Source organism: Cuculus canorus, chromosome 3 (genome assembly GCF_017976375.1).
Source record: "Cuculus canorus isolate bCucCan1 chromosome 3, bCucCan1.pri, whole genome shotgun sequence".
NCBI lineage: Eukaryota > Metazoa > Chordata > Aves > Cuculiformes > Cuculidae > Cuculus > Cuculus canorus.
Window position 1 is genome coordinate 88,087,638 of NC_071403.1, and position 24,437 is coordinate 88,112,074.

At 48.1% G+C, this 24,437-nt stretch overlaps 1 protein-coding gene across 16 annotated transcripts in view; it reads right to left on the reverse strand.

Annotated features, from left to right (window-relative positions):
* Positions 1–660: 660 nt before the first annotated feature.
* SLC8A1 (solute carrier family 8 member A1) overlaps positions 661–24,437 on the reverse strand; it is a 151,450-nt gene continuing 127,673 nt past the window's right edge. For 5 of the 16 annotated variants that reach the window (XM_054062180.1, XM_054062184.1, XM_054062182.1 and 2 more), the window contains 4 exons: positions 23,068–23,198; positions 21,843–21,942; positions 15,959–16,234; positions 666–13,966 (listed from right to left, as the gene is read on the reverse strand). In XM_054062180.1, the coding sequence (XP_053918155.1) occupies positions 13,590–13,966; positions 15,959–16,234; positions 21,843–21,942; positions 23,068–23,198 (884 nt within the window). In that variant the 3' untranslated portion in view covers positions 666–13,589. Of the gene's footprint in view, positions 13,967–13,987; positions 14,474–15,958; positions 16,235–21,842; positions 21,943–23,067; positions 23,199–23,886; positions 23,956–24,437 lie in introns of those variants that run through there. The other 11 variants (XM_054062174.1, XM_054062173.1, XM_054062187.1 and 8 more) reach the window with 5 other exon arrangements.

Genomic DNA, 24,437 nt, shown 5'->3' on the forward strand with positions numbered 1-24,437 from the left:
CTCCGAGCCCGGAGCGACGGGAGTGACCGCTGCCATCCCGCCCCTCTCCCTGCCTCTGGGCACGTCCTCCTTCAGACGCGAGGATGTCCTCTTGCACGCACCAGGATGTCCTGCACGCACGCGCGTCCTCACAAGCGCCTGTGCGGGGACCTCGTGTCACGTGAGCTGTGCCAATGAAGCCGAGGGCGCAGCAGGTTCAAACTAGGCTGAGGAGGCTTCAGCATCAGGATGATGCTGCAAGGAGCCCACAAAAAGCCTTTGGCTCTCTTCCTTTCTTGCTAGCCAAGGCTGAGCCCAGGACTTCCAGGCACTGCTTTCCAGCAGCAGCGATTAGAGGGAGGAATGAGAGGCGTTACCACAACACTTCTGGGATCACATTTACAGTCGAGTGGATAAGGCATAATTTACCATTACCTCTCTTTTTTTTAAAAAAAAAGAGGGTGTAGGTAGCAAAACTAGTTTTGACCTTCCTCTTTTTGGTCTTCTCTGGAGTGCTGCAGAGAGCAGCCTGACAGCCTCCTTTCTGTTACTACCCTAGTCCTCCCCATCTATCTCCCTTTCACTGGCAGCATCCTTCAAACCTGAAGCCTGCCAAAATTAAAGGGAGCAAAAGGGGAAAAAAAAAAAAAAAAGTGAGGTGCTTTTCTGAGTGGGATAGGAAATTTTTTTAGCACTTGAAGCCCTGTAAAGCAAATCAGTAACCCAGGACAAAAGCTTGTTCTGCTCCAGGAATTTACTTCTCTGACCATGTGCTTGTATGGTTACTAGAGATGAGAATGGCCAGCATTTCGTGCAGTGCAGTTACACAGTGACAGTCAAAAACTGGAGGGATGGCAGAGCATGGTGGGGCTTTTATGCTGTGACTGAGGCACCTCTGTGGTTCCAGATGATTGAAACATTTATGTTTCTTGTGTTTAGGATATTGTGGCACCTGTACAACTGAGCAGGGACTGTGCTGGTTCTGATAGGAATGTTTTAACGTTCTTGACAACTGCTTTGTTTGGCATTTTAAGCATGGAAGGGAAAAATGCCCAGAAATACTGCAGTCAACTGAGAGCTGAAGCTGGCCTTCTGGGAACATGTCCCCAAGCAGCCCTGTTTCTTGGCCACACAGTGCTGCAGCCAAGCGACACAGTAGCTGTGTCTGGGGGGTACAAGAGGGGTGGCATAGCAGAGCTGCTGAACATTGGGTATTGGGTCACCTCTTGTGTCACACTGCCGCTGAAATAGGTTTGTGTCTACCTTGTACTGCTACCATCAGCAGCGTGGCACGTTTTCCAGAGGACTTGACCTGTACATGATACAGGTGTGCTCCCCCGCTGTCTGGGGGAGCACATTGCTGTTAACCAGCTGTGGAGTAATATGATGCCATGGCTGGAAACTGAAGCTGGAAAAGAGCCCACCTGTGGTTTCAGCAGACACTGCAGAAACAACCGCCACAGGGGTTTTCGCACAACACAGTGTCAGGATGGGATGTTGGTCTTCAGAGATGTGCTGCAGCCAGTGAATGGGCAGCATGCAGTTTTATGGCTGGGGTGTCATGCAGGAGGGCAGATGGCACTGTCTTGGGATGCCTTGTGTAAGGAGAAAAAGCACTTTGGAGCAAGTATTAGTAAGCAGCATCTCTCCCCTCTCTTCATGGCTGGCTGGCTGTGGCAAGGACGTCTGGCTGTGTCAGGGAAATCTGCCCTCTCCCTTCCCACTCAGCCTGTGGCACGGCAGAGGTATGGGGCCTGAAGATGTCGCTACAGAACACCTGGCCACCAGAGAGCTGTCGCCACAAAAGTATCACTCATGGCTTGCCAGGTATAATTGTGTTCTGCAGTGATAATAGCCCATTTGAGCCAGAAAAAATAATGGCAATAAACATGCGTCCCTAATTCCAGTTGTAGCTGCTGAAAATTGGTTGTTGAATCTTGCTGAGGAATAGAAGTGTAACTGAGCCTTGACTGGAAAATTCTGTAGAAGCTGCCTTATCTTACTCCCTTCCTGGATTAAAAAAGACTTGTACATAAAAATAGACAAAATGAATGAAGAATTTACAAACGTCTATATTTTGTGTTAGGAAATGTGATAAAATCAGGAAAACAGCTGAAGACACGGATATATGCAACTCTGACTATTCAGGCAATGAGAGGTTTACATATCACAGTTTAACAAGATAAAATGTCTCCCACAAAATACATAGATGACAGACAACTCATCTGAATTTGACATAACACAGCATCAAGTACGCATGTAATGTGATGAATAGTGCCAGTTCATTCATCAGTTAGGTAACATACAACCTCTTGAATAAGGCAATTCAAATGTAACTCTTAATTCAAATCACAACATACCCAGGCAGCATGCAGGGAAAAGTAATTTATTTTGTACATTAGAATGACACAACTTGCAACATGTTTCCATTTTATGTATATAGAGGAACAAGACATACCATTCAAATAATTAATACCTCTCTCTCTCAACAGTTGTCTTTACTGGAATAAATATTATCTGTTTTTGGTAAAAATAAAACTATTCAAATTCACTAATTAACGAAATGCACAGTGATCAGAATCCCAATTCTTCTCACAATCGACTTCCCTGGCTTGCTTGCATTTCCCTGTGATGCAGCTGCTGTGTAACCCTGGATTCATAGAACTCATTCACAGAGGAACAAAAATTTGCCAGCCTATGGTTCCCACAGCTGCAGCCTTTGCCACATGCTTTGCTGCACTGTTGTGTGACACCTGTACCGGATGGGTGGCAGTGCTCCCCTCACACCTGGTCCCACCCCATGGCTTGGAAACTGCATTTCATACCTCTGTTCCCGGATGCCCATCCAATAAAGAACTTACACGCATGGATGTCTTTCAGTGAGTCAAAAGTTGAATTGCACATGGGAGCCCATTCACTGGAATAGGGCCCTCATTTCTTTATCTCCCATTAATACCTCTGGATCTTTACAAGCAATAAATTTAAGAAACTGTGAATCTCCTCAGAAGAGAAAAAAAAAAAAAGAAAAAAAAAACTGAGCCAAAAATCTCTCTGATATGGTGGAGCCTAACAGATGTGTCTGAGGATGTATTTCCATTGCAACAGACTTGGGGATCTCAGAAGATAATGAAGACTTTTTCTAGCACTGAAAATTTCTTTCAAGAGGAAGAAATCAAGCATGGAAATAAGATTTTTCTCTATTAAGAAAATAAAAAAAAGATTTGTAATTTCTGAACAGGCTGGTCTGGGCAGCTTCTCATAGGTAAAGGGTATCTCCCTGTTTAACCGCATACTGCAGGGACTGACAGTCTTGATGAAGTATCACGTCATCATGTCGCATGGTGACTGGCATTCCCCTGCCCCTCTCCCCCTGTAGGGAAGGGGACTTATTTGACTGTTAGCAGGATTTTTTCTGCTGTTGATCTGGGGCTGCTATACATATCAGGTGCACTGCAAGGATGGCTTTGGAGGAAGCCAGACCTTGTTAGGGTGAAGCCTGCAAAGGCCTGAGTGAAGGTTACCCACTTGCCACAGGGCCTATTAAGGGCTAAATAATAAATAACAAAGAGGCAGAAGTCACCTGCGGGGGGTTGGGGGGTCCAAATGCCCTGAGCCTGCAGGTTGGTGGTCAAGGAGATCTCTCTCCTTCAGGCAAGACACACAGCAGCAACAGGAGTCACAGCTAAGACCTTCCTGCTAGAAAACCATCTCAGGCTACAAAATCCATCTGTCCACCAGAGGAGAAACCAGATTTTTATAGTGATTGTTACTGGATCTCATTTATTACCATTGTAAAGTTGTCTCATGTCTTCCTACTACTCTATTTACTGCTATCGTAAAAAAAAATCATTGGTGTATTTCTTTGCCCTTAAAGTTAAAAAAAAGCAAATCTTCAAAGGATAGCAGGGAGAAAGGTACTTTCACAATGACATTCAGAGCAAAAAGAGAGAAACAATGTTTTACAGATCATTAGCTATCTTTGGCAGAATATTTCAAATAAATTATTTTTACAAATATTTTCTGCAGTCATATTTTTTTTGAATGGTTCACTTTCAGCTATAGGGTTACTGGTTCACTAATCTCTATTAATAGGAAAACACCACAAATATAAAAATATATGAGCTCAGCACAATTTTTAGGCTACTACAACTGTCTCCAATGATTTCAAAAGTTATAGATTGATACCATGGAAAATATGAAACAGGTTTTCTAACAGCGTGTGTTAGGTTAGAAGATCACAGCTTGTCACTGTTGTTAAATGCGCTGGGGAGAGCGGCTGGTGCCATCACATGTGATTAGCATGGAAACAAGTTGGAGGAGCTGGATGCTCAGAGCTAGGCTCTGCTGTCTCTGGACATCCCCTGCAGGGAGTCATCTCTTTCTGACCATAAGGCTTGGAGATGTTGCACTGGGTGGCAGCCGGAGGGTTTCCACGCTGGGCAGGAGTTGGGGGCAGTGGATGGGTGATGCCAGGCTCACTGCATTTAGAGGATATGACCAGCAAAGCCCAACTTGGTCCTGTGATTTACCCCCATGAAGGAGATCAAGTGTGGCCACTTTTGCCTGCAAAGTTGCCTCCTTTCACCTTCGCATGGGGAAAAGCAGCCAGGGAGCTGCTGGCTTTGCCCTTGCACCATGTCCATATCCTGCCCTGGGTTTTGGCTAGGACCCCAGTGAGATAGTGACTGCCAGGGACCCCAAGCCTGAGCCATGGTGGCCCAAGGAGGGCACTTGGCTGGTCCCAACCTCCCCTCCCAGCATGTGCGACCAAAGTCCACTGAACATTTTGATTTAAATATTTCATTTTGTTTATACAGCATGTACACAATATACAGTGTTGGATTCCCAGTAAACTACAAGTGTCTCCCAAGATGACCTCTTTTACCAACAAATATATATAAATCAACAATAAGAAAAGAGTCGTACCAACAAATATTATGGCTTTTCAAATAGCGTAGCTGCATTGTGCCATTGAACCTAAGAGGAACCACGAGAGAGACAGAGATCAGGAGGCTTCAGCTGCTGAGCCTAGGGGCGACCCTCAGGTTTTGCCCACTGGTGCAGGGGCTTCGCATTGACAGGGCAGTGCCAGTTCCTGGTGCGGATGGCAGAGGGAAGAAGAGGTTGAATTTATGACCCATAATCTGGTTTCTGTCTCCAGGCAAGCCAGTTCTTCTGCAAACTCTCCTTTCAGCCCTGCTTTGGGAAAATTCGGCTCTGCCCAGCTGGGGGCTGTCTGCCCAGGCCCCAGCAGGGGTACCAAGTGGCGTGTCAGGCTGTTGGAGATCTCTCTCTCTCTCCTCTCAGTGAAGGGGATGACACACAGGATGATGGGTGACACAGGATGTGGGGGTGACCATGGTGGGTGGTTGGGCTGACTGATGCTTTGGGTGCAGCAGGAGGAGTGGTTGCAGCCTTGTTGCCTGCCTCACCTGTGCTGCTGCTAGGGCAATGGGGTAGATACCCTCCTGCTGCTGAGCATGGGCTACAGTGGCTGCTGTCAGAGGGGAGCAGGAAAGCATAATCCATCTCTTTTGGAGCACATAAAAAATACCAGAGGACAGTCTTGCCTTGGCAGTTCCATTTCTACCCACGACCCTGGCATAGGTTACCCTTGTGGGTGTTATCTGTGCCCCAGCACAACATGCCTGCTGCCTACCATGCCTCATGGAGGGGCATCTAGCCATTAGCCATTTCCCTTGCTTTTTAGGACCAGCAAGTCACTTCGAGCTCTTTCCCTTCTGCATCCTGCTGTTACAGAAAGCCCCTGAGCTGTCTCACCCACGGGGAGCATCCAGCATCCCTGGGACAGACTGCCAGCTCCTTGCCTGAGTGTCCCTCCACCCCTGAGTGAGACAGTAGAAGAAGCTTCTGATTTGAATTACATCTCTGCCAAGGCATATGATTTTCTTGTCCTCTCCAAGCTCATAGCAACAGTCTGTTTTCTACTCTAGAAAGAGAAGCAGTTTACTTTCCCCATGTTTCAAGTGTGTGGAAATGGCTTTTGAGAACAGGAGTTGTCACTCAAGTGTTGAGATAACCAGACCCCTTGATTACAGGGAAAAATTAGCAACAGTTCTAAATTACCGCTACTGCCATTTTTTATTTTTTACTAATTCCCATCTCATTTACCTCTTCTTTGGTATATTAAGGCCACCCCCTGCAGGCCTCTCTGGCAGAAACCGAGGCTGATGCTCACATGAACAAGCATGGGCAGCTTTTCCTTTGGCTCTGCCTTCAGGATACTGGGCCTTGAGTGGCTCTGCCTGCTGCCTGCTGTGGCAGCGGTGCAAAGAGCACTGAGGAGAAAGTCCCACAGAGAACCCACTGCCTTTGAGACATGGGACCTTTCATAGAATCATTGAGTAACTGAATTGCTTAGGTTGGAAAAGACCTTTAAGATCTAACCCTTAATCTGACACTGCAAAGTCCACCACTAGGCCATGTCCCTAGGCATCACACCTACATGTTCTTTAAACATCTCCAGGGATGGGGACTCAACCACCTTCCTGGGCAGCCTCTGCCAGTGCCTTTTGGTAAAGAAAATTTTCCTGATGTCTAACCTGAACCTCCCCTGGTGCAACTCGAGGCCACTTCCTCTTGACCTGTCGCTTGTTGCTTGGGAAAACAGATCAAACCCCACATTGCTACAACCTCCCTTCAGGTAGTTGTACAGAAGGATAAGGTCTCCCCTCAGCCTCCTTTTCTCCAGGCTAAACAACCCCAGTTCCCCCAGCCACTCCTCATAACACTTGTACTCCAGCCCCTTCACCAGCTTTGTTGCCCTCCTCTGGACATGCTCCAGCACCTCCATGTCTTTCTTGTAATGAGAGACCCAAAACTGAACACGGCATTCGAGGTGCAGCCTCACCAGTGTTGAGTACAGGGGTAGAATCACTTCCCTGGTCCTGCTGGCCAGACCATTGCAAGCCAGGATGCTGCTGGCCTTCTTGGCTGCCTGGGCACGCTGCTGGGTCATTCAGCTGGCTGTCGACCACCACCCTCAGATCCCTTTCTGCTGGGTAGGTTTCCAGCCACACTTCCCCAAGCCCATAGCATTGCATGGAGTTTCCTGGTGACAGCTTTGCTCCCTGGCAGTCTGACTGCTTCTTGTTGGGAATATCCCATGGGCTTGGGAATATCCCAAAAGGGAAGTAGCACATGGTATCCTCTGTGTCCTTCTGGCTTGACTGATGGTGATGCTCACACCTGGTGAATACCAGGTGTACCAGAGTCCTCTCTGGATATCCTAGGGGCAGTGTTAGGTATAAAGATGCCCATCACTGCTGAGTGGTCTTCATGAAGTAATGGTTTAAATTTTACAACCTCACACCACATCTCTTTGGCACAGAGACTCAGGATAGAGAGGACTGCATTTTACCGAGCTCAGCATTTTGTGGCTTTTAGCATGTATGCATTTCTTCCATCAGGAACTAGGAAGATTGGGAAAATTCACCAACTTCTCCCCTCCATCCACAAATAAAACCATTATGCTGGATTGCTGAACAATGTCCTCAACAGGTAATCTTGAAAGCTCAGTTATTTGCAGAGCTGTGCCTCCTATAATGCTTAATGCATTATGGAAAAAAAAGAAGTTGGATGCATTGTCAAAAGTTGAGTTGTTGTCAGGGAAAAAATAACATTTTCTTTTTTACTAAGATAGTGACTGTAATGTAAAAGTTATTATCACAATCTTTGGCTCTCTAGAGCTCCTAGAAGTAGTGCATGTTTCCTGATTAAGAGCAAGACAAGCATATCTCCTGCATGGTTTTCTGCGTTTTTCATTTTCTCAGGAGCTTGGAAGACGAAGGAAGCAACATGGGGTAAACAAATGAAGATACAACAGGCATAATTTCATATGCTCCTCGTGCATTACTTCCCACCACTGCCTAGAACTGTTAGAGGTGTGGGGCAGTGTGCTGGAGGGGATGGAGAGCTGTTGTAGTGCAGTTACAACAGATCAGGGGCTACTTTGAATCACATAGATAAAAACATCGCCTGGCATTGGTATATACGGACAGCCAAAAAAGCTGGAGGCTGTGCTGTAGCTGTACAGAAATTAACATGCAGGTCTTTAGCCACAACAGCCGGGGTGAGGGGACATGTTGTGGCAGTGGTGTCTAAACCAGAGTTTCCAGGTCTGGGTAGGACCCCATGGCACTTCTCCCTTCCCTGTGCTGTCTCCTACTAGATATCCCACCAGCAACACCTGGTCAATGGCCCAGCTCTGCAGCACCTGCTTTGGGAACCATGTGCATCCCAGTGCCCTCTTTCACGCGTCTAGGAAGGGGAGAGCCAAGATGGTGTTTACCTTGGGAATGTGGAAAGGTGCAGGGCCTGCAGGAGAGAGCCATGAACCACCCTGGGGGCAGGGCTGGCCATTCTCAGGATGCTTTAGAGAGACAACAACGCCCTGTAGAGACCCCTTGGATGCTCTCATAGCCATGCTGTAGACAGAAAATCCTTCTAGTAAAAGCAGTCTTCTGTCTGTCTTTGCTGATAACAGCTCCTGCTTGGCCAGACAGTACCCTCTTCCTTCCCTGTGTCCCTTCCCTCTTTGTGAAGGATGTTGCTGGCTGGTGAGAGGCTCTTGGCACCTCTGATTTCAAAAGGAGGAAGGCTCAGGTCCTTAAAAGGTGAGGAATTGCAATGTATTTATTGTTCCTTGGTGCTTTTTGCAAGAATACAAATGCCTCTGAATACTTTCCTGCTTAAGCCAAGTTTTACAAGATAAATAGAATTTTCTGCAGCTGTGCTGTGCATACGTATGCATGTGTGGTTGATCATCACATGCTCAGAGAAGCCAGAGATGTTCTCAGTGCTCCGTAAACATGATTCCCCAGCTGTGCTCAGGTGCCAAAGCCTACAGAAAAATAATGCCAGTGTCTCTCCCAGAATAACACAGCATTAAGTTTTCCCTCTTCTCACTCTCCTCGTCACTTTCTTTTCATGACACTCAGCTCTGTCCTCTCTGGGTATGCAACTGAGCCTCCTCCTTTGATATACGGGCCCCCAGTACAGCTCTTGATTCTTACCTAAGAATTTAAAGGCAGCTGTAACTATATAACATAGGCTCTGGTTCTCCCCTCCAGGCCTGTAGCAGAAATAGCAGGGTAAGTTTATAGCCTGCATGCAGACTTGTGAACAGAAAGAGCTCAAAGCCTCTCTTTTCCTTTTTGTCCTTAATGAAGTGATGAAAGCAGTGAAGAAGGATGTACAAATGACTCTTGCAATCTCCCCTAACCCCAGGGGCACCACAGGCTGCCTGGGAATGGGGGACACAAAGGTGGGTGTGTTGTTTGGAAACAAGGGAGTTATTCATCCTTTGCACTGTGCTGCATCCTCTTCCATGGAAAGGTTTGCCTTTGGCTAGTGGGGTGATAAGAGTGGGTGACCACAACTGGGACAGGTGGATGGATGGAGGCCTAGGGCTTGAAGTGCTGTTTCTGACAGCCTCCCTGTGCCCAGGGCTTTATGGGAGATGCTCAATACCTTTCTTTTGTAAGGGAGGCTGGCAGGGACATGAAAGAGATGGGAGAGCACTGGCACCAGATGGAGGCCTGGGGAGCTGGGCTGTGCCCCACAACTCAGACAGGCATGTGGGCAAGATGTGCCCACCACCAGGGGCTACGCTCCCTTGTGCAGTCCTGGGCAAGCATGCTGCTGGGTGCCTCAGGAAGGAGGGCAGTTTGCTTTTGCTTTGGAAAGTTTGCTTTAAAGACAACGTTAGCGCAGAAGAGCAGACATTTACACCCTTATGAACACAAGTGCGTGGCCAGGGACGGGTGGAGTGGTCCTTCCCCTCACCAGCATGGCAAGATGGTTGCCTCAGCTGTGCAAATACGTATGACACTTTGCATAAGCTCATTAAAGATGCCAAAAAGCACATGGCTGGTGGAGAATAATTACATAAACAAGGCTGGTGTTTACTGTGTCATTTAGGCAAGAAACGCTCCATCATTCCCTTTGGAGAGCTCTGTGAGCAGAACAGTTATTTACTGCCTGTTAAATGAAGCTGCTACACAGGTCCTCTTTGTGTTGTTAATGACTTCAGTGACTGCAATTCATTCTGAAGAAGAAAATGATGAGAGTAAACTACCATCACCTTTTGGTAGATGCAATTCCTGAGTCAGGACAGATGCTTTGCTTTCATAATTCACTGCCTGGTAAAAGCACACGGATGTGACTGGCTGTGTTTTCCTGGGGCTGAGCACCCTCAGAGACTCTGAGTGAGACTGGTGGTGTGGCTGACAATAAAGCAATACAGGGTGTGGGGAGCGCCAGGTTTGGGTGAGAGCAGCCGAAAGATTGTGTTAAATCCTGTCTGCCACGGTGTGATAGTTACATGCTGCTTTGCTACACATACCCTCACACTGGCAGATGGGCATTTTACTGCCTCTGGGCATCTACCGATGCAGTCACGCTGCAACAATATCAGTTACCTCCTACCCTCTCTTTTTGCTTGGTGGCACATTTCTAGCCTGGGTCTTGAAAGTCAGATGCTGCTGTTAGCTGCAGCCTAAGCAGCTCCATCCTGACCTTGCAGTGCAGAGGTGGCAGAGCACAGACAGGACTCCAGGAACAAGCACTTCACTGGGAGGAGCAGGGAAAGCCTTGTGAGACAAAGGCAGCAGTGGCCTGGGACCCATCTCTGGAGCTTGTGTTTGAGTTCAGTTGTCAGAGCGGGACCTTGGAAATATTATGGGGAGGGTTTATTTGAGGACAGCTCAACAGATACCGGATGAACCACAGGGAGGAGCAACATCCCTGGGTGTGTAGACACTTGTCTCCTCCTCAGTGCTGGCTGAGCTCCATGGAGCCACATGGCCAGAAATAGCCTGTGGCACCTGGACTGGGGCATGGGCAGGTAGCTGTCCAAGCTCTCGATTTGTCTGGTGACCTTGTGGGGATGTCTCAGATCTGCTTTTGCACCCATGGCCTCTGCCCTCATAATGCATCTCTTACATTCCCACTTATGGTTAGCTAGTGGCTTAATCTAGCACGAGTCACTGTGAGGCTGGAACAAGAGCAGGAGCAGTTCTGTATAACTAGAAGACACAAGCAGAAAGAGCCTCTCAGTACCTTGGCAGCACACGCATGGCTCTCCATGAGTCCAGGGCAAATCAACAGACTCAGCACAGGGGCAGCTCCTGGCCCCAGAAGGGTTGCACTGCATCTTTTTCCCTGGGCAATTCCTGCATCCCCCCTGAGAGCTGGGTGGGCTGTGAGCCCACCAAGCCTGAGGCATAATGGAGATGGAGTGGGAGGAAAGCTGTGCTATGGGGCAAGAGAGGCCATGCAGAGGCACTGTTGCCCCCTGTCAATGAAACACAGCAAAGGCAAACAAATGAGTAAATAAGAGATGGATGCAATGAGAGGGTAAGGAAGGGTTTTCCACAGAGAATATGCAGGAGCACCACTGGATCCATCGGGGATCATTACAAACTTTATTTGTCTGTGCATTGTGTACCATTGATAAGGATCATCACAATTAGTGGACTCACTGCCTATAGTGGTGGGAAATACACACAAAGAAAAATCAATAAAACCAAAGAGATGAAACAAAATCATTGTACATAAAGGTAATCATAAACCTGAACAACCTGTGCCTATATTGGATTCTTCCCACAAACCAATGAGAAACAAAAAGAACCCCCCAAAACCATCAAAAGTGAAAAAAGGCTTGAGAAGACAAAAAAAACCCTCAACCTCACAACTTCATACTCTTAGAGAAAATCTTATAATAGGTTAATTAAAATTTTCGCAGATTGTTCAAAATAACTACAAATACTCCAAATCGGCTATGGTGCAAGCTTCAGATGTGGTTTTCAGCTGGGTGGGAAGAGCTCACCAGTAGATGTGCAGACCGGGTGTTTGTGTGGCTGGGGCACAAGGAAGTCTGGTAAAAGACGTATGGAGAGGAGACCTCTCACAACACCACTGCACAGTGTCACCCCGGCACTGCACCCAGGTGTAGCTCGCTGCCCCAGCTTGCACTGCACTGCTGGAGTTGAGGGGTGATGCTCAGTTACACCTCGCTGCCTCATCCTTCCCATCAACTTCACATTTGGACAGTGCAAAATGTATCCTTTTTCCTTGGAGCATGCTTCCCAGTCATACTTAGTGGTGTGGGAGATCTTGTTAGGGCCCTTCAGCCCTTACACTGAATTACTCTGCCTCCAGATGGCTGTGGGAAAGGACCAGCTTTGAGGACTGATCCTGATGGCTTAGTGCTCAGAAACAAGAGCTGTCACTAGACTTCTGGGACACAGGGCATACCAGGGGGCCAAGGAGTTCTGAGGCGGCCATGGGCTATAAAAGCAGAGGCAGGAGCGGTGCTGGGAGCCAGCCATGCTCAGTCCCCTTGGGCTTGGATGCTGCTCATCCTCCTCGCTTCCTGGGACCTTGTGCAAAACCCCCTCGATGGTGGAACCCTTCAGCATGTTCTGGACTGGCCGTGGGGAAGACCCCGACCACACAAGGGAGCAGAACCTACAGTACCTGGGGTGTATGTTTTCCTCCCCATGAAAACCTACATCTGCACAGCTGTTACTGCTTCTTGTGGAGCAATAAATGGGGACGGCTTTCCCTCCTTTTACCCCTACTAAGAAGAAACCAAAAATAACCAACAAAAAACCCCACAAACCTCTGGGGAAACTAAACTAATTAAAATAAATAAAACTGAGTGAAAAGAAAACACTTGAATCTGCAATTCTCAACCTGCATGGCTGGAAGGACTATCGCTATAGGATGCTATATACAGATAGGGTTCATTTCATTCATGCACATGTTACAAGTACCATGACAGCATGCCTGAGGAGGCAGATGAGGCAGGAGGAAAGCCCCTGCCACTCCATGTAGCCTCGGCTTAGGACATTGGACATAAGGTTGTGGCTGTGCAAGCCCGAAGCACAGGGGGTGGGAGGCAAGGGGCATGGAAGCAGGGGGGGAACAGGGGAGGAGGAGGGGGGGGAAAGGAAAGCTAGTTGTACACAAGCCAAAACAACAAAAAAAAAACCCAATCCCAAAACAATGATGAAAACGGTTTGTGTTCTTTCCTTAGAAAGCTCCCAGTTTCTGCTTGTCTTCAGTCTGGTCTCTTGACTCTCTTCAACATGGCCAGAGAGGACATTCCTGAATGGTGAAGGCAGGCGAATGGTGGTCGGAAATCAGGACCCTTGCTTTCCTCTCTTTCCCTCGCCCACTGCTCTGCTTCTCACCAGCTGCTCTGGCCTTCCCCTGTACTGAGGTGCTCCAGTCACCTTTGCATCCATCCTCCCAGGGAGGCGACAGGTGGGAGAAAGTGATGGTAAAGGGCTCAGTGGCTATCAGCTGTTCATGTTGGTAGGATTGCGGAGAAGGCCCTGCCGCTGGGCCCCTGGCTGGGGCTGCTGTCCAGGGAGGGGTCCTGCTGGCTTTGGGGTCCTGCCTAGTTCAAAGGATGGTCCAAAGCCGCTTTCCATCAGCAGGTGTGTGAACATGGTAAATCTCTTTTATTCTTTCTCTGTTCATTATACACAGCATTATATCTATATCTATATCTATACCTATATAACACTCTATATAGATATGTATAGATATATATATTTTTACTATCTCTGCTTGTCCCTTTAGAAGCCCTTTATGTGGCAGTAGGCTTCCAGAGAGGAGAAGAATATGTACAAGAGCCAGAGGAGGATAAAGAGTGAGGTTGTGAGCAGCTTGGAAGTCCGCGGCCCGCCTAGCTCACCTCCAATCTCTGGTCTTCGCCGGTAAAGCAGCACTCCCACACTGATAAAAGCAAAAATAGTGAAGAGGGTGACGGAGAAGGCCAGGGTGCCAGGTGAGACTTGGAAGGCTTGTCCGTGTGCTGCATGGTAAATGGCTGCGATGGACCAAGCTACCCCGATGCCCAGGAAAACATTCACAGCATTGCTCCCAGTGACATTCCCAATGGAAGCATCTGCATACTGGTCCTGCGTCGCTGCTACTTTGCTGGCAAACGTGTCTGCAAAGGGAAGGTGGAGAGAAACCCTTGAGAAACAGTCAGGTAAGGAGGGACAGTAGCAGGCAGCTTGGTGCCAAATGTCAATTGCATCACTTGAAGAATGAAGGTAGTGCGTAAGGGAATGGGTTACAGACCTGACCCATCTATGGGCACTCCCAGGCAAGGGCATACCTAGCCAGAGCACGAGTGACAGTCAGGGGCCAGAAATGCCCAGGAGGGAAATCTCATTGTCCAGAAATATTTGGCCTCCACCAGCATGACCCCAGATACCCCACAGCTTGCTTCAAGCAACAGATGACACTTCCCAGTACTACACTCTGTTGGGCCCTCCACCAATTTCTTTACTCACAAAAGAACTGAAAAAGTTGGAAAACCTTTGCGGGAGCCACAATGGTTTGTATCTACCTGATGTTTTGTATTTGTGTTTCTGTCTTTGCTTTAATGATGTCTCTCCAAAACCTTCTGCCTCGTCTTTGTTCAGTGTCTTGTGTTCCATCACCTCTAATACTGGTGGAAAAAGAGATGTGATAAAACATATCTGGCTATGTAATGGGAGATCTGTGCTGAGTACACAAGCACAATGCTGCTCTGCACCATAGGGAAGTGCTGATTTTACATCCAAACCCACTCTAGATCTACAGAGGAGGTGAGCAGGAGAGGGGATTAACATCTGGGTTTCATCCAGGTGAGCACTCTCAGCTGACAATGAGAAGATGAGTCCTGATGAGTTTATCTGCCTCCTGAAAAGCACCCTGCACCTGCCCAGTGTGGAGGAGCCCAACCAGCACCCGGCTAGCACAACATGGTCTAGAAGCATCTGCTAGTTCAAATAACAGCAGCCAAATGTATCCTGCAAAGAACTTTTTAAATGCCACCTTTGTTGGCAAAAGCTGGAGAGAAGAACTGTCAAGGATTTGAGACAGCCCTACAAACCTCATGCTTAAAAGTGCCAGAGGTCTAAAATGCTCCTCCTGTTCCTTGCCCAAATCTGTTCTTCCTTTTGGTTCTGCTACTTCTTTTTTTTTGTGACTCAGATAGCATTAGAAGAACTTCAAGGTCTTCAAGCTCCTGAGTGCTGATCACTGGAAGTCTGCAAGTGGCAAGGAAAAGTGTGACTGACACAGGGCTGGTCAGGTTGGCTTATAGCCCCTTGTCCAGGAACCAGGACTGTCTGGGCAATACACCCCATGGAAGAAGGCGAATGAAAGGCACAGGCCCTCTCACACAAGCTGATGTGGAACTTCCTGGAGCAACTGTGTCACTGGGATCATCCTCTCCAGCACACCAGTTCATCCCTAAGAGAGGCCCTTAGCTGACTCAGCAGAAACGGAGGCTGGGTTGCAGCAAGTCAATGTGCATTGGGAAGACAAAGTGGCATGCAAGTACGGAAACTTGTGGGGGTTTTTCCTCTTACTGGTCAGTCAGTCTCTGCTGTCTTCTAAGACTGGGTGACACCTGATCAGAGGTACATCTCCACACATTTGTTGGGTCAGGACCATCCAAATCTTCACAAATTGCATTTTGAGCAGCTCCCCAAGCTCAGCAATCTCACCTCAATCCGTCTGAACCAAAGCTGAATCTGGTTTCACATAAAAATGTTTCTGCTGGGCAGAGTGCCCTGAGTACCTAACTCACCTGGGAGGCAAGGTTAAAGGAGCAGATGCTCACAAAGAAAACGAAGGACTGACAACACAGGCAGCATTTCAATCAAAGACTGATTTCCTTCTGTGAGAATGGATGCAATGGAGGCTGTCCACAGAAATAGATACTTCACAGTTTTTATAAGGGGAAGGTCCTTGAAATGATTTCAAGGGATTGAATCCGCATCTGGTTCTATCCTCTTGGCCCACCTGAGACTGAAAAACAACTTCCACATACACTTAAAATCTGTCTTCAACTGAGGACCTCACTGCGCTCAGCTTTTTTAGCCCAAACTCAAACCCAGACTGGGCCTAGATAGACCTTTACAACAAACAATGCTGTTGTCCTTACCTGGTACCGATGTCCCCAGTGCAACAAACACGACTGCAGTCACTGAGTCCTTCAAACCAATGGTGCAGCCGAAGTGGGATGCCAGATCACCGATGAAAGCTGTCAGGAGGCCAATCATAAGGATGGAGACAACAAAGCAAGCCCAGCCATTCCAGTAGTCTGTTGGGGGCACGAAGGCAAAAAGAACCTTCCAGAAGACGGTCAGAAAGTGCATCACGTAATCAAAACAGGAGGGCAGCTTCTCCTCCCCACATTCATCGTCATCGTCATCTTCCCCTGGGGAAAACCACCAGTGTCTGATTAGACTTGTCCATCCTGGGGGAGATTGTACAAAGCTCTTGTGCATACTGCAGCCTCCCCTCTCCCCCTTCCCATGCTGTCTTTAATGATTTTGGTCCTAGAAGGTCTTGACTTCCAAATACCTTATTTTTCTAAGCAATCATCAGAGGGGCTTGATGGTCTTTCCTGGCCCTTTCCAACAGCACAGAGAGATCCTCTAAAGGCATCAGTCTTGAAAACCAGCTTCCACTTCAGAAAACATGGAACATCACACCTGCACCTCTGCCTGGGTTTAACTTGCAGATACTTTCTGGGACATGTCCCCTGCTTAGGAGCACTTTCCCCACAAGCCGTGGGAAATGACCAGACTCATGCTGACCAGAGCTGATTGGTGCAGGGAAAACCACCAAGAGCAGCATGGGCCTCATGGAGACTCCCCTAAGGAAGCCCTTTTTGAGACATTTTTCACAAGCGCCTGTTATGGTTTCCAGTTCTCAGGAAACATGGCATCTGCTGAACTGCTAGCTCTGATGCTTCACCTTTTCTGCAAGCTGTCATCCAACCATGAAGAAAACTTGCCCTAAATCCTCCCTGGTCCATCACTGCTACCTGTCCTTCCCTGTGGCATTTCCCTGCCCCTTCACGTGCCTCTCTACCATTCCTTTTGGTCTAGTCAGAGCCATGTCAGTGGGCACAGCCTGCATATGAAAATGCTTTCCCATTTGTTACCCCTTCCAGGTAGCTGTCAAGCACCTCAGATCATGAGTCAGCTATGGGACGTGATTTGTCACAGCAAACATGCACTTTCCTTCTCTTTATTTTCTATTCCTGAATAGAAAATGATCAGTGCTTCACTTCTCACCAATCTGTTGTTAATGCCTCACAGGGGTCATTTTCCCAGCATGAGTCTGCTAGCAGTCCTGACCACTGTCTTGGCTCACGGGGCACATTGTGTGGGTCATACCCTGGCTCTGGTGATGTGCTGAGTGCTTGGTCCTACACAGGACAACTCTGCTCATGGCTGTGGCCTCTGTAGCACCTGCAAGACCTGGGTCTCCAGCACAGGTGGGAGACTGGGGATGTGAGTCCTTGTGCCGTCCTACCTAATCTCCAGGGGGCTTTCAGACCCTGAATGCCAGCTGCTCCATGCCCCCAAAGGCTCTTGGGGAGTTGTGTATCCACAGCCCTAACCCCTGGACATGCATGCTGACTGGTGCCCATAAGCTCCCTCTGGGTCACAGGGAAACAGCTCAGCAGATACCCCCTTTCCTGGTTCCTAATCTGTTTCCCTCAGCACTGGCCTAACACATCTTCATTTTGTCAGTTCTGGAAAAGCCATGGGGACTAAGGCAAGTGTCTCAGTTTCTCCCTTCCCTGCTCTAGGCATTGGTATCTCACCTGCTTCTCCAAAGCAACTTGGTATCCAGTCTCCAGGGAGTCTCCATCCTGCAGGGTTGACCCCACCAGTAAGCCTCCTGGGGCTGGTGACCCTCTGCTTGACTACAGCAACTCCAAAGATGCATTCCACTAGCCTTCTAGCCAGTGTATTCTCTGGGAGAGCTGCATGGTGAACATGGAGCTGCTCCAGCCTGGCACAATGCAGAACACCAGAGCTACGGCATAGGCAAAAATTCCTCCTGCTCACGCTTGAACCACCCTGGCCATAAAGGGGAGGAGACGCTTTCCCTGAGATCAATGGGAACCTTCCTGCTGCCCTCAAAGAACAAGAATGGTTTTCTAAGTCATGGTCGCCAGGGATTCCAAGGCCATCGTGAGTTGTGTTAAATGGCTGTTGGCAGAAGCTCTTTACCAAGGAAAGAATGCAATGTGCAATCCATCTTGGTCCAACGGGATAAGTGAGCCTGGCTCTCTTTCCCAGGTGGACACATCGGGATAGAGAGATAAAGGGGTCAAGTCCCAGAGCAGCCAAGAGCACTGAGTGAAACCTGTGCTTCTGCTCTTCTCCACTTCAGTGAGTGAAGGGACAAGGTCCCACCTCACCAGACATTAGGTTTAAAAGCATGATGGCTCTGTGCCTGGGAAAGCTGCTTCTCCTGGCAGCCACAGTACTAATCAGGCTGGTGTAAGCTTTCGAATGAGATCGGTTGGTTTTATCTGCCCCACTGCGGGCCAGGGTGAATATTCCTCCTTTCACATCTTCCTTCTCAATGTTTGGATGTTTGATTAAATAACAAAATGTATAAAGCCTCCCACAGAGAGAATAAAATGGTCTTGCTGTACACTATGTATCAATATGTGGGTATCAGCTAACCTCATGTTCAAATGGTGGCTCTGTGCCATGACAACACATTTACTGCAGGAAGCTGCTGGTGTGCTGCTTGCTCTGTTGCTGCTCACAACAACCGTTTTCTGCCTCATCACAAAGTTGGTGATGAAAAGCCAATTGAGGAATCAAGGTGTGGCACCCTTCCTGGGAAAGCACAGAACAAACCCTCTACACTGAAATGTCACCTCTTGGCTATACCTATTTGTGGGGGTTACAGACAGCAACACAGCACGCAAGAGCAAGAGAAAAAAAAGGCCTAGGGATCACTCACATTGTGATGACCTTCAAGAATAACCTGTAAGGGAGATCAACCTATTCTTTGTTTGACTCAGATCCAGTACATGAAGACCCTGCATTTTGCTGGCATCCTTGGGGCTCTTAGCAGAGGCGCAGCTACAGCGGAGAAAGCAGCGATAGAGCCAGTGAGAGCAACGCAGGAGGGAATCTCTAATGCACATATCTGTCTGTACATAGTGCATGTGGCATCCCATGTCAGAACTGGAGGGGATTCAGAGAGGCTGGCAAGGTGATTGGGCGTGGAGGATTGCCTATGGGGAGAGGTGGAAGGAGCTGGCTTGGTGAATCAGGAGGACAGGATGTTGGAGGGGACCCAGCAACAGCCTACAGTGATCTAGAGGGCAGGTACAGATGATGGAGCGAAACTCTTCTCTGCACTGATAGGTGATACAACCGGGGAAATGGCCACAAACTGCAGTTTGGATGGCAATATCAGAAGAAACATCTTCTCCATGAGGGTGGTCCAGCCCTGGGACACATTCTCTGGCTGAGAGACATCATCTCTGGAGGTTTTCAATATTTGGCTGATTGAAGCCATGACCAACCAGGGAGAAATCCTTCTCAACACCCTGTGGAAGCCCAACTTTGCACACATTATTTGTCTTTAAAGTACTTTTGCAGATCAAGACCGACACATAAGATAGAGGCAGTGAAATACTTGACATCTCTATAATAACTTGATGCAAAATCATGTGTAGCTTGGCCTTAAAGCTTCAAACTCCCTTTGGCAGAAACAGCAGCTAATCAATGGCATTGTGTTATTATTTTGGCACCCTGTGCACTGTGGTGGAGCTAAGGGACAGTTTTTCAGCCTGCGGAGCCTATGCTGGCCTGTTTTTTTAGCTCATTGTACAAAGGCTGATGCTGGCAGGAAACACTGTGCTGTGCTCACTCTGTAATTTTGCAGCAGATATTTTAATCCTCTCTCTAGCTGTATGGCAGCAGGACTGTCATGGATCTAAATCTTTACAGAGATGATAAAACAGACTGAAAAATGAACAAGAGCGCCACTGTCGTAACACTCATCCAGATCTGTCTATCATGTTGCTAAATGTTTCAAAATGCTGGCCAGATTCTGTGAGGATGACTTGAAACGCAGAATGAAGTGCAATGGTGACCCAGGGATGCATACAGGAACGGGCTTACAAACCCCAGGATATTTGCTATGGAAGAAACTTTCCATCCATGGGGTGGGCACTGAAGATGGCTATGGGTAAGTGGCTCCAGTTCAGCTCTGCACGGGATGGCACAACACAGTGTGGCACAGCCTCGCACTGCTGTGCCACACTCTGTGCACCTGCACTGCCCTTCTGCAGACCTGTTCTTCCCCTGCTCCATCACTCAGCCTCCCTGTCAGCATTGCTACCAGTTGCTCATTGAATGGGAAATGAGTTTTTAATGTGGGGTTTTTTTGTTTTTTTTTTTTTTTCTTTTTCCCTCAGCGTGGATGTTACATTTTGAAATATGTAAAAAGTCATATTTTGATATGACTTTCACTTGCTTTCCGTGGTGGGCTGCAGGGAAAACCTCAAACCTATATTCCAGTGTTTAAGGCATTTAAACTTGTCACAAAGCTTGAGGAGCCAAATCCTGGCAAAATAAAGTAGTTTGAGAGCTCAAAGACAAACCACTGTTCCTCACGTGCAAGGGGCAGTTGACGTTCAGTGAAATATGTCACTTCTGTTAAATGTTTTGTAATCATCCTGTCTGCACTGATGCTGGCTGTATATCCAAGAAACAGTGGCAACAGGGCCTGCACATAACTTCAGCCTTTACGTGTGTCACAGAGATGGGATCCAAGTACCAGTGAATACCTTTTCTTTAACGTGGAATGAAATTAAATAGTTGATTTTGACATAGATTAGTTTAGCCATATTAGCTATAAAATCTGCAGCAAAGCTTGTCTTGTGTGATATGTTCATGCCATATTCAAAACAATGGGAGGCTCTTGGCTGCAGGCTCTAAGAATAACTGTGCTACAAGAGGAGTGATCACAATCTGAGGAGATAGCTGCTGCACAATATCCTGTCCTCATTTGCAGAGGTAAATGGTACAGCCATCACTATTAATTACTTTGCACTGAGCAGAGGTTACCCTTACAGCAGAGCTCAAGGTAGGAATTTCGATTGTTTCCCCATGCGTTTCAATGCACAATTAGCCAGATGAACTCAAATTGCCTTTCACAGTGATTTAATTTAAGGTGCTTGATTTTGCCCTAATGTGTGCACACATGCAAGCCAAGATGGGTTGTGAGGTTGTTACATCCAGCCAGTGAATTACAGTGTCTCCAACTGTTAAAACCACATCAGGAGGAGACCTTCTTTCTTTCATCTTCCACAGATATGGGGAATGCTAACATATCTTATACTGGGCATACCGGTAAAACATGGCACTGGCACCTGCAAGAATACAACAGGGCATTCTGAGGGAAAGGCAATTCTCCAAGGGAGAGGTGGTATCGTCAGATATGATCTGACATGACCACAGATATAACTGTGCTGCTGCAGCTATGGGGCTGCTAAGCCATAACCTCCAGCCACAGCTGGCTGGAGCAGTATAGCTCCTGAAAGCAGGAAGTCAAGGGCAAATTTTGGCCCATGCAGAAGGGAACTCAGTGGCTGACAGCAGGGCTTGCCACCCTCAGTACTGTGCTGTCATCACCACAGCAGTATGGGATGCACCAAGGATGGGGAGCACTGCTACTTCACATCAACATGATTTATGCCACTGACTTCAAACACTGTGCTCACCTCCCAGATCTCTCTCACTGAAATGACTTTTCTCTCTGCCATCTGCTAACAGCCAACGTGTTTCTCTGCTGCGTGCTACGCTTAATGCAGAAAGTTTCCTACACATCAGACAAGGTGATCTCAGGAAAGGGCTTAATCAGTTGTCTATTCATGCAGATGCTGTAAATAACTTGGCCACCTGTTTTGCCTCCTGCTGCTCCATATTACCCATAGACCCAAGCTGAGACATGAAGTTGATGGCAATTCACCTGGAGCTGTGGTCCAAACTCACCTGCGCTGACAGTAATAGCCTCTATAAACTGCTCTCTCCAGCTGTTTGTGCCAACCACCAGGGCCAGGTTTGTCTTCTTAATAAGCTTGTCCACTGTGTTCTATGGATGGAGATGCAGAGAAGAGAATTAGGGGCTATCAGGCTGCAGATGCTGGGCTAAACCCCACTGGCACTAGTGCTTACTAAGACATAAACTTATAGAAAAAGCTTAGCAGATTTTAAGCTCAGGTCAAGAGCCCCAGCAGTGAAATTAAATGTAAGAACATGAAATTACTCTCACTGCTGCTTATAAAGACCTTTTGAACCTTCTCATAATGAGAGTTTGAACCATGTCAAGGGAGGTTTAACAGGAAATAGTGCTGAGGTGCCATAGCTCCTATTGTTCTCAACACCTTGGGAAGAATTTTTACTAGGCTGCTTTAAAGCGCTAACTGGACTTGACCAAGGACCATTTGTGGAGCCTCTCTGTGCTGTTCAGGACCTGGAGCTCAGTGCTGGCAGGCAAAGTGCTACGGCAGCAGCACTTTGGAGATGCTTCTGGGTAGGCAACCTAAGGGCTGCCTGCATGCTGTGATGCCTCAGACACACACTGACGGTGGATGACAAAACCATGGGAGACAGCCACAGCTGTCACACAGTAAGGCTGGTCTGTTATTATTTATGCTACAGAAAAATGGAAAAGATAATGAGATGGCCAGCTTTCAGCTCTTGGTCTGGCACACTCATTCAGAGCAATTTAGCTTCACAACCATTACTTGCATTTACGTTATCAGCCCTTTGCACTGGCAGTCCCAGGCTCGGGGCTCACTCAAGACCACCTGTAAGTAGTAGCTGGCTGTAGCACATCACTGTGAGGACAAGGTTATATTTTAAAGCAAACTGGAGCATTTTGGAGCCCAGTCAGCTCTTAGGCTCACCAGATTGATGTGCTTGTACAGTCTGTGAGTGGGACAGAAAGTCTAGGATCATCTCCCAAGCACTATGTCTGTGAGCTAATGGACACAGTGAGGATGCAGTGGGACATTATTTTAACCCACTGCCATCACACTGGGTTTGTCTTTACCCTTTCATCATGCCTTGGCTCAGCCACCTTTCAAAGAGTCTCCTGGTCCTACTCTCAGATTTTGTGATGCCATTAACATGTACTTGCCAATGCTGTGCAAACCCAAAAGGAGAGTCCCCAGCTGGAGTGGAAGTAAAACTGGGACAGGGATGTAGACAGTACCTTGAACTCGTAGGATTCCTCAATGATGACTTCTAGCTTGGTGTGCTCCCCCAGGACTGGGCGCCCCAATTCCGCGATTCGACGCTCTTCCTCCTCCTTGCTGGTGAGTGGCTGCTTTTCTTCATTCTCCTCTGCAAAGCAAAGAGCCCATTGGTGAGCCAGGCCTGGCTGGTCACTCTCTTGAGCTGTCTTCCCATCAGAGGGGAAGATAGGAGGCCTTTGAGTGGGAGCATGAGCAAGAGAGCAGCTGAGAAGGAGGAGTTCATGGAGTAATAGACAAGGTAGTTTTGCTCAGAGATGCTAGCAAGAGGTCTGCAACTCATCCATCCTCAGAAGTCCAGTTCACCCTCAGGGATTGGGAACAGCTCATCACCTGACACCTGCTGCCTCTCCCACAGGGATGCTGGGAGAGGACAGATCATTACTATGTCTGCTCCATTTCCCAGCTCTCCAGGTCTGTATTGGGGCATAGCTGCGCTGTACAGGTGCGAGAAGCCATCCATAAGGTATGGCTTGGCCCCAAGCCCTGAGAGAAGACATGACAGGGAGACTACAGGAGCAGTGGAGCAGGTCTGCACCTTGACTGGCATCTGTGCCAACCTTCAGGCCATGTGGACGCCAGGCAACATGGCTTTTTATCACTGTCTCTGTGCAGACCTCACTGAGCTTGCTTCCAGGCCATCCCAGGGAGGAACAGAAGGACATTAGAGCTAAAAAGGGCTGGATTCACTGGAGACAGGAATTAAACTGTCAGTAGGCAAACATCCCAGATAGCCCATTTTAGACTACCACGGCGCTCAGGTGTCATGCTGCAGGTACCTTGAATGGTGACCATGGTGCAAGGAAGAGGATGATCTCTAGCCTGGACCTTCCTGAAGACAGGTTTGCCTATCAAAGTGATCACCAGGAGATGAGCAGGAGGGACTGTATGCCCCATGAAAACCACTGCTGTGCAGTTAGTAAATTCTACTCTTCACACAGGGTTAGTGTCACTCCCTTGCTGGCTGCCCCCTATCAACACAGACAGCACCACACTGTGGGGAAGCCCTTCTCCTTTTGCTGGTCACAGGGACCAGTGTCACAGACAGATCCTCATTAGTCTGAATTATTGTTTTCAGGGCTGCTGAGGGGTTGCTCTGCAATGTGTGAGACCTGGGACCTTCTCCCTCTGCAGTGCTCCACCTAATGATGGATACTCAGCTGGCTAATGATGGATAAGTAAACCCTGCTGCCAGGTCTCACTGGTGGCAAAGGAAGGGGCTGCGTGCCTGAAGCAGCCATGGGGTCCTGCACATCCCGCACTGCTCAGGCACTCTGGCTGCTGCCTGGGGAGCTAGGATAGGCTCTCTGTGCCATGCAGAGCCCTGTGC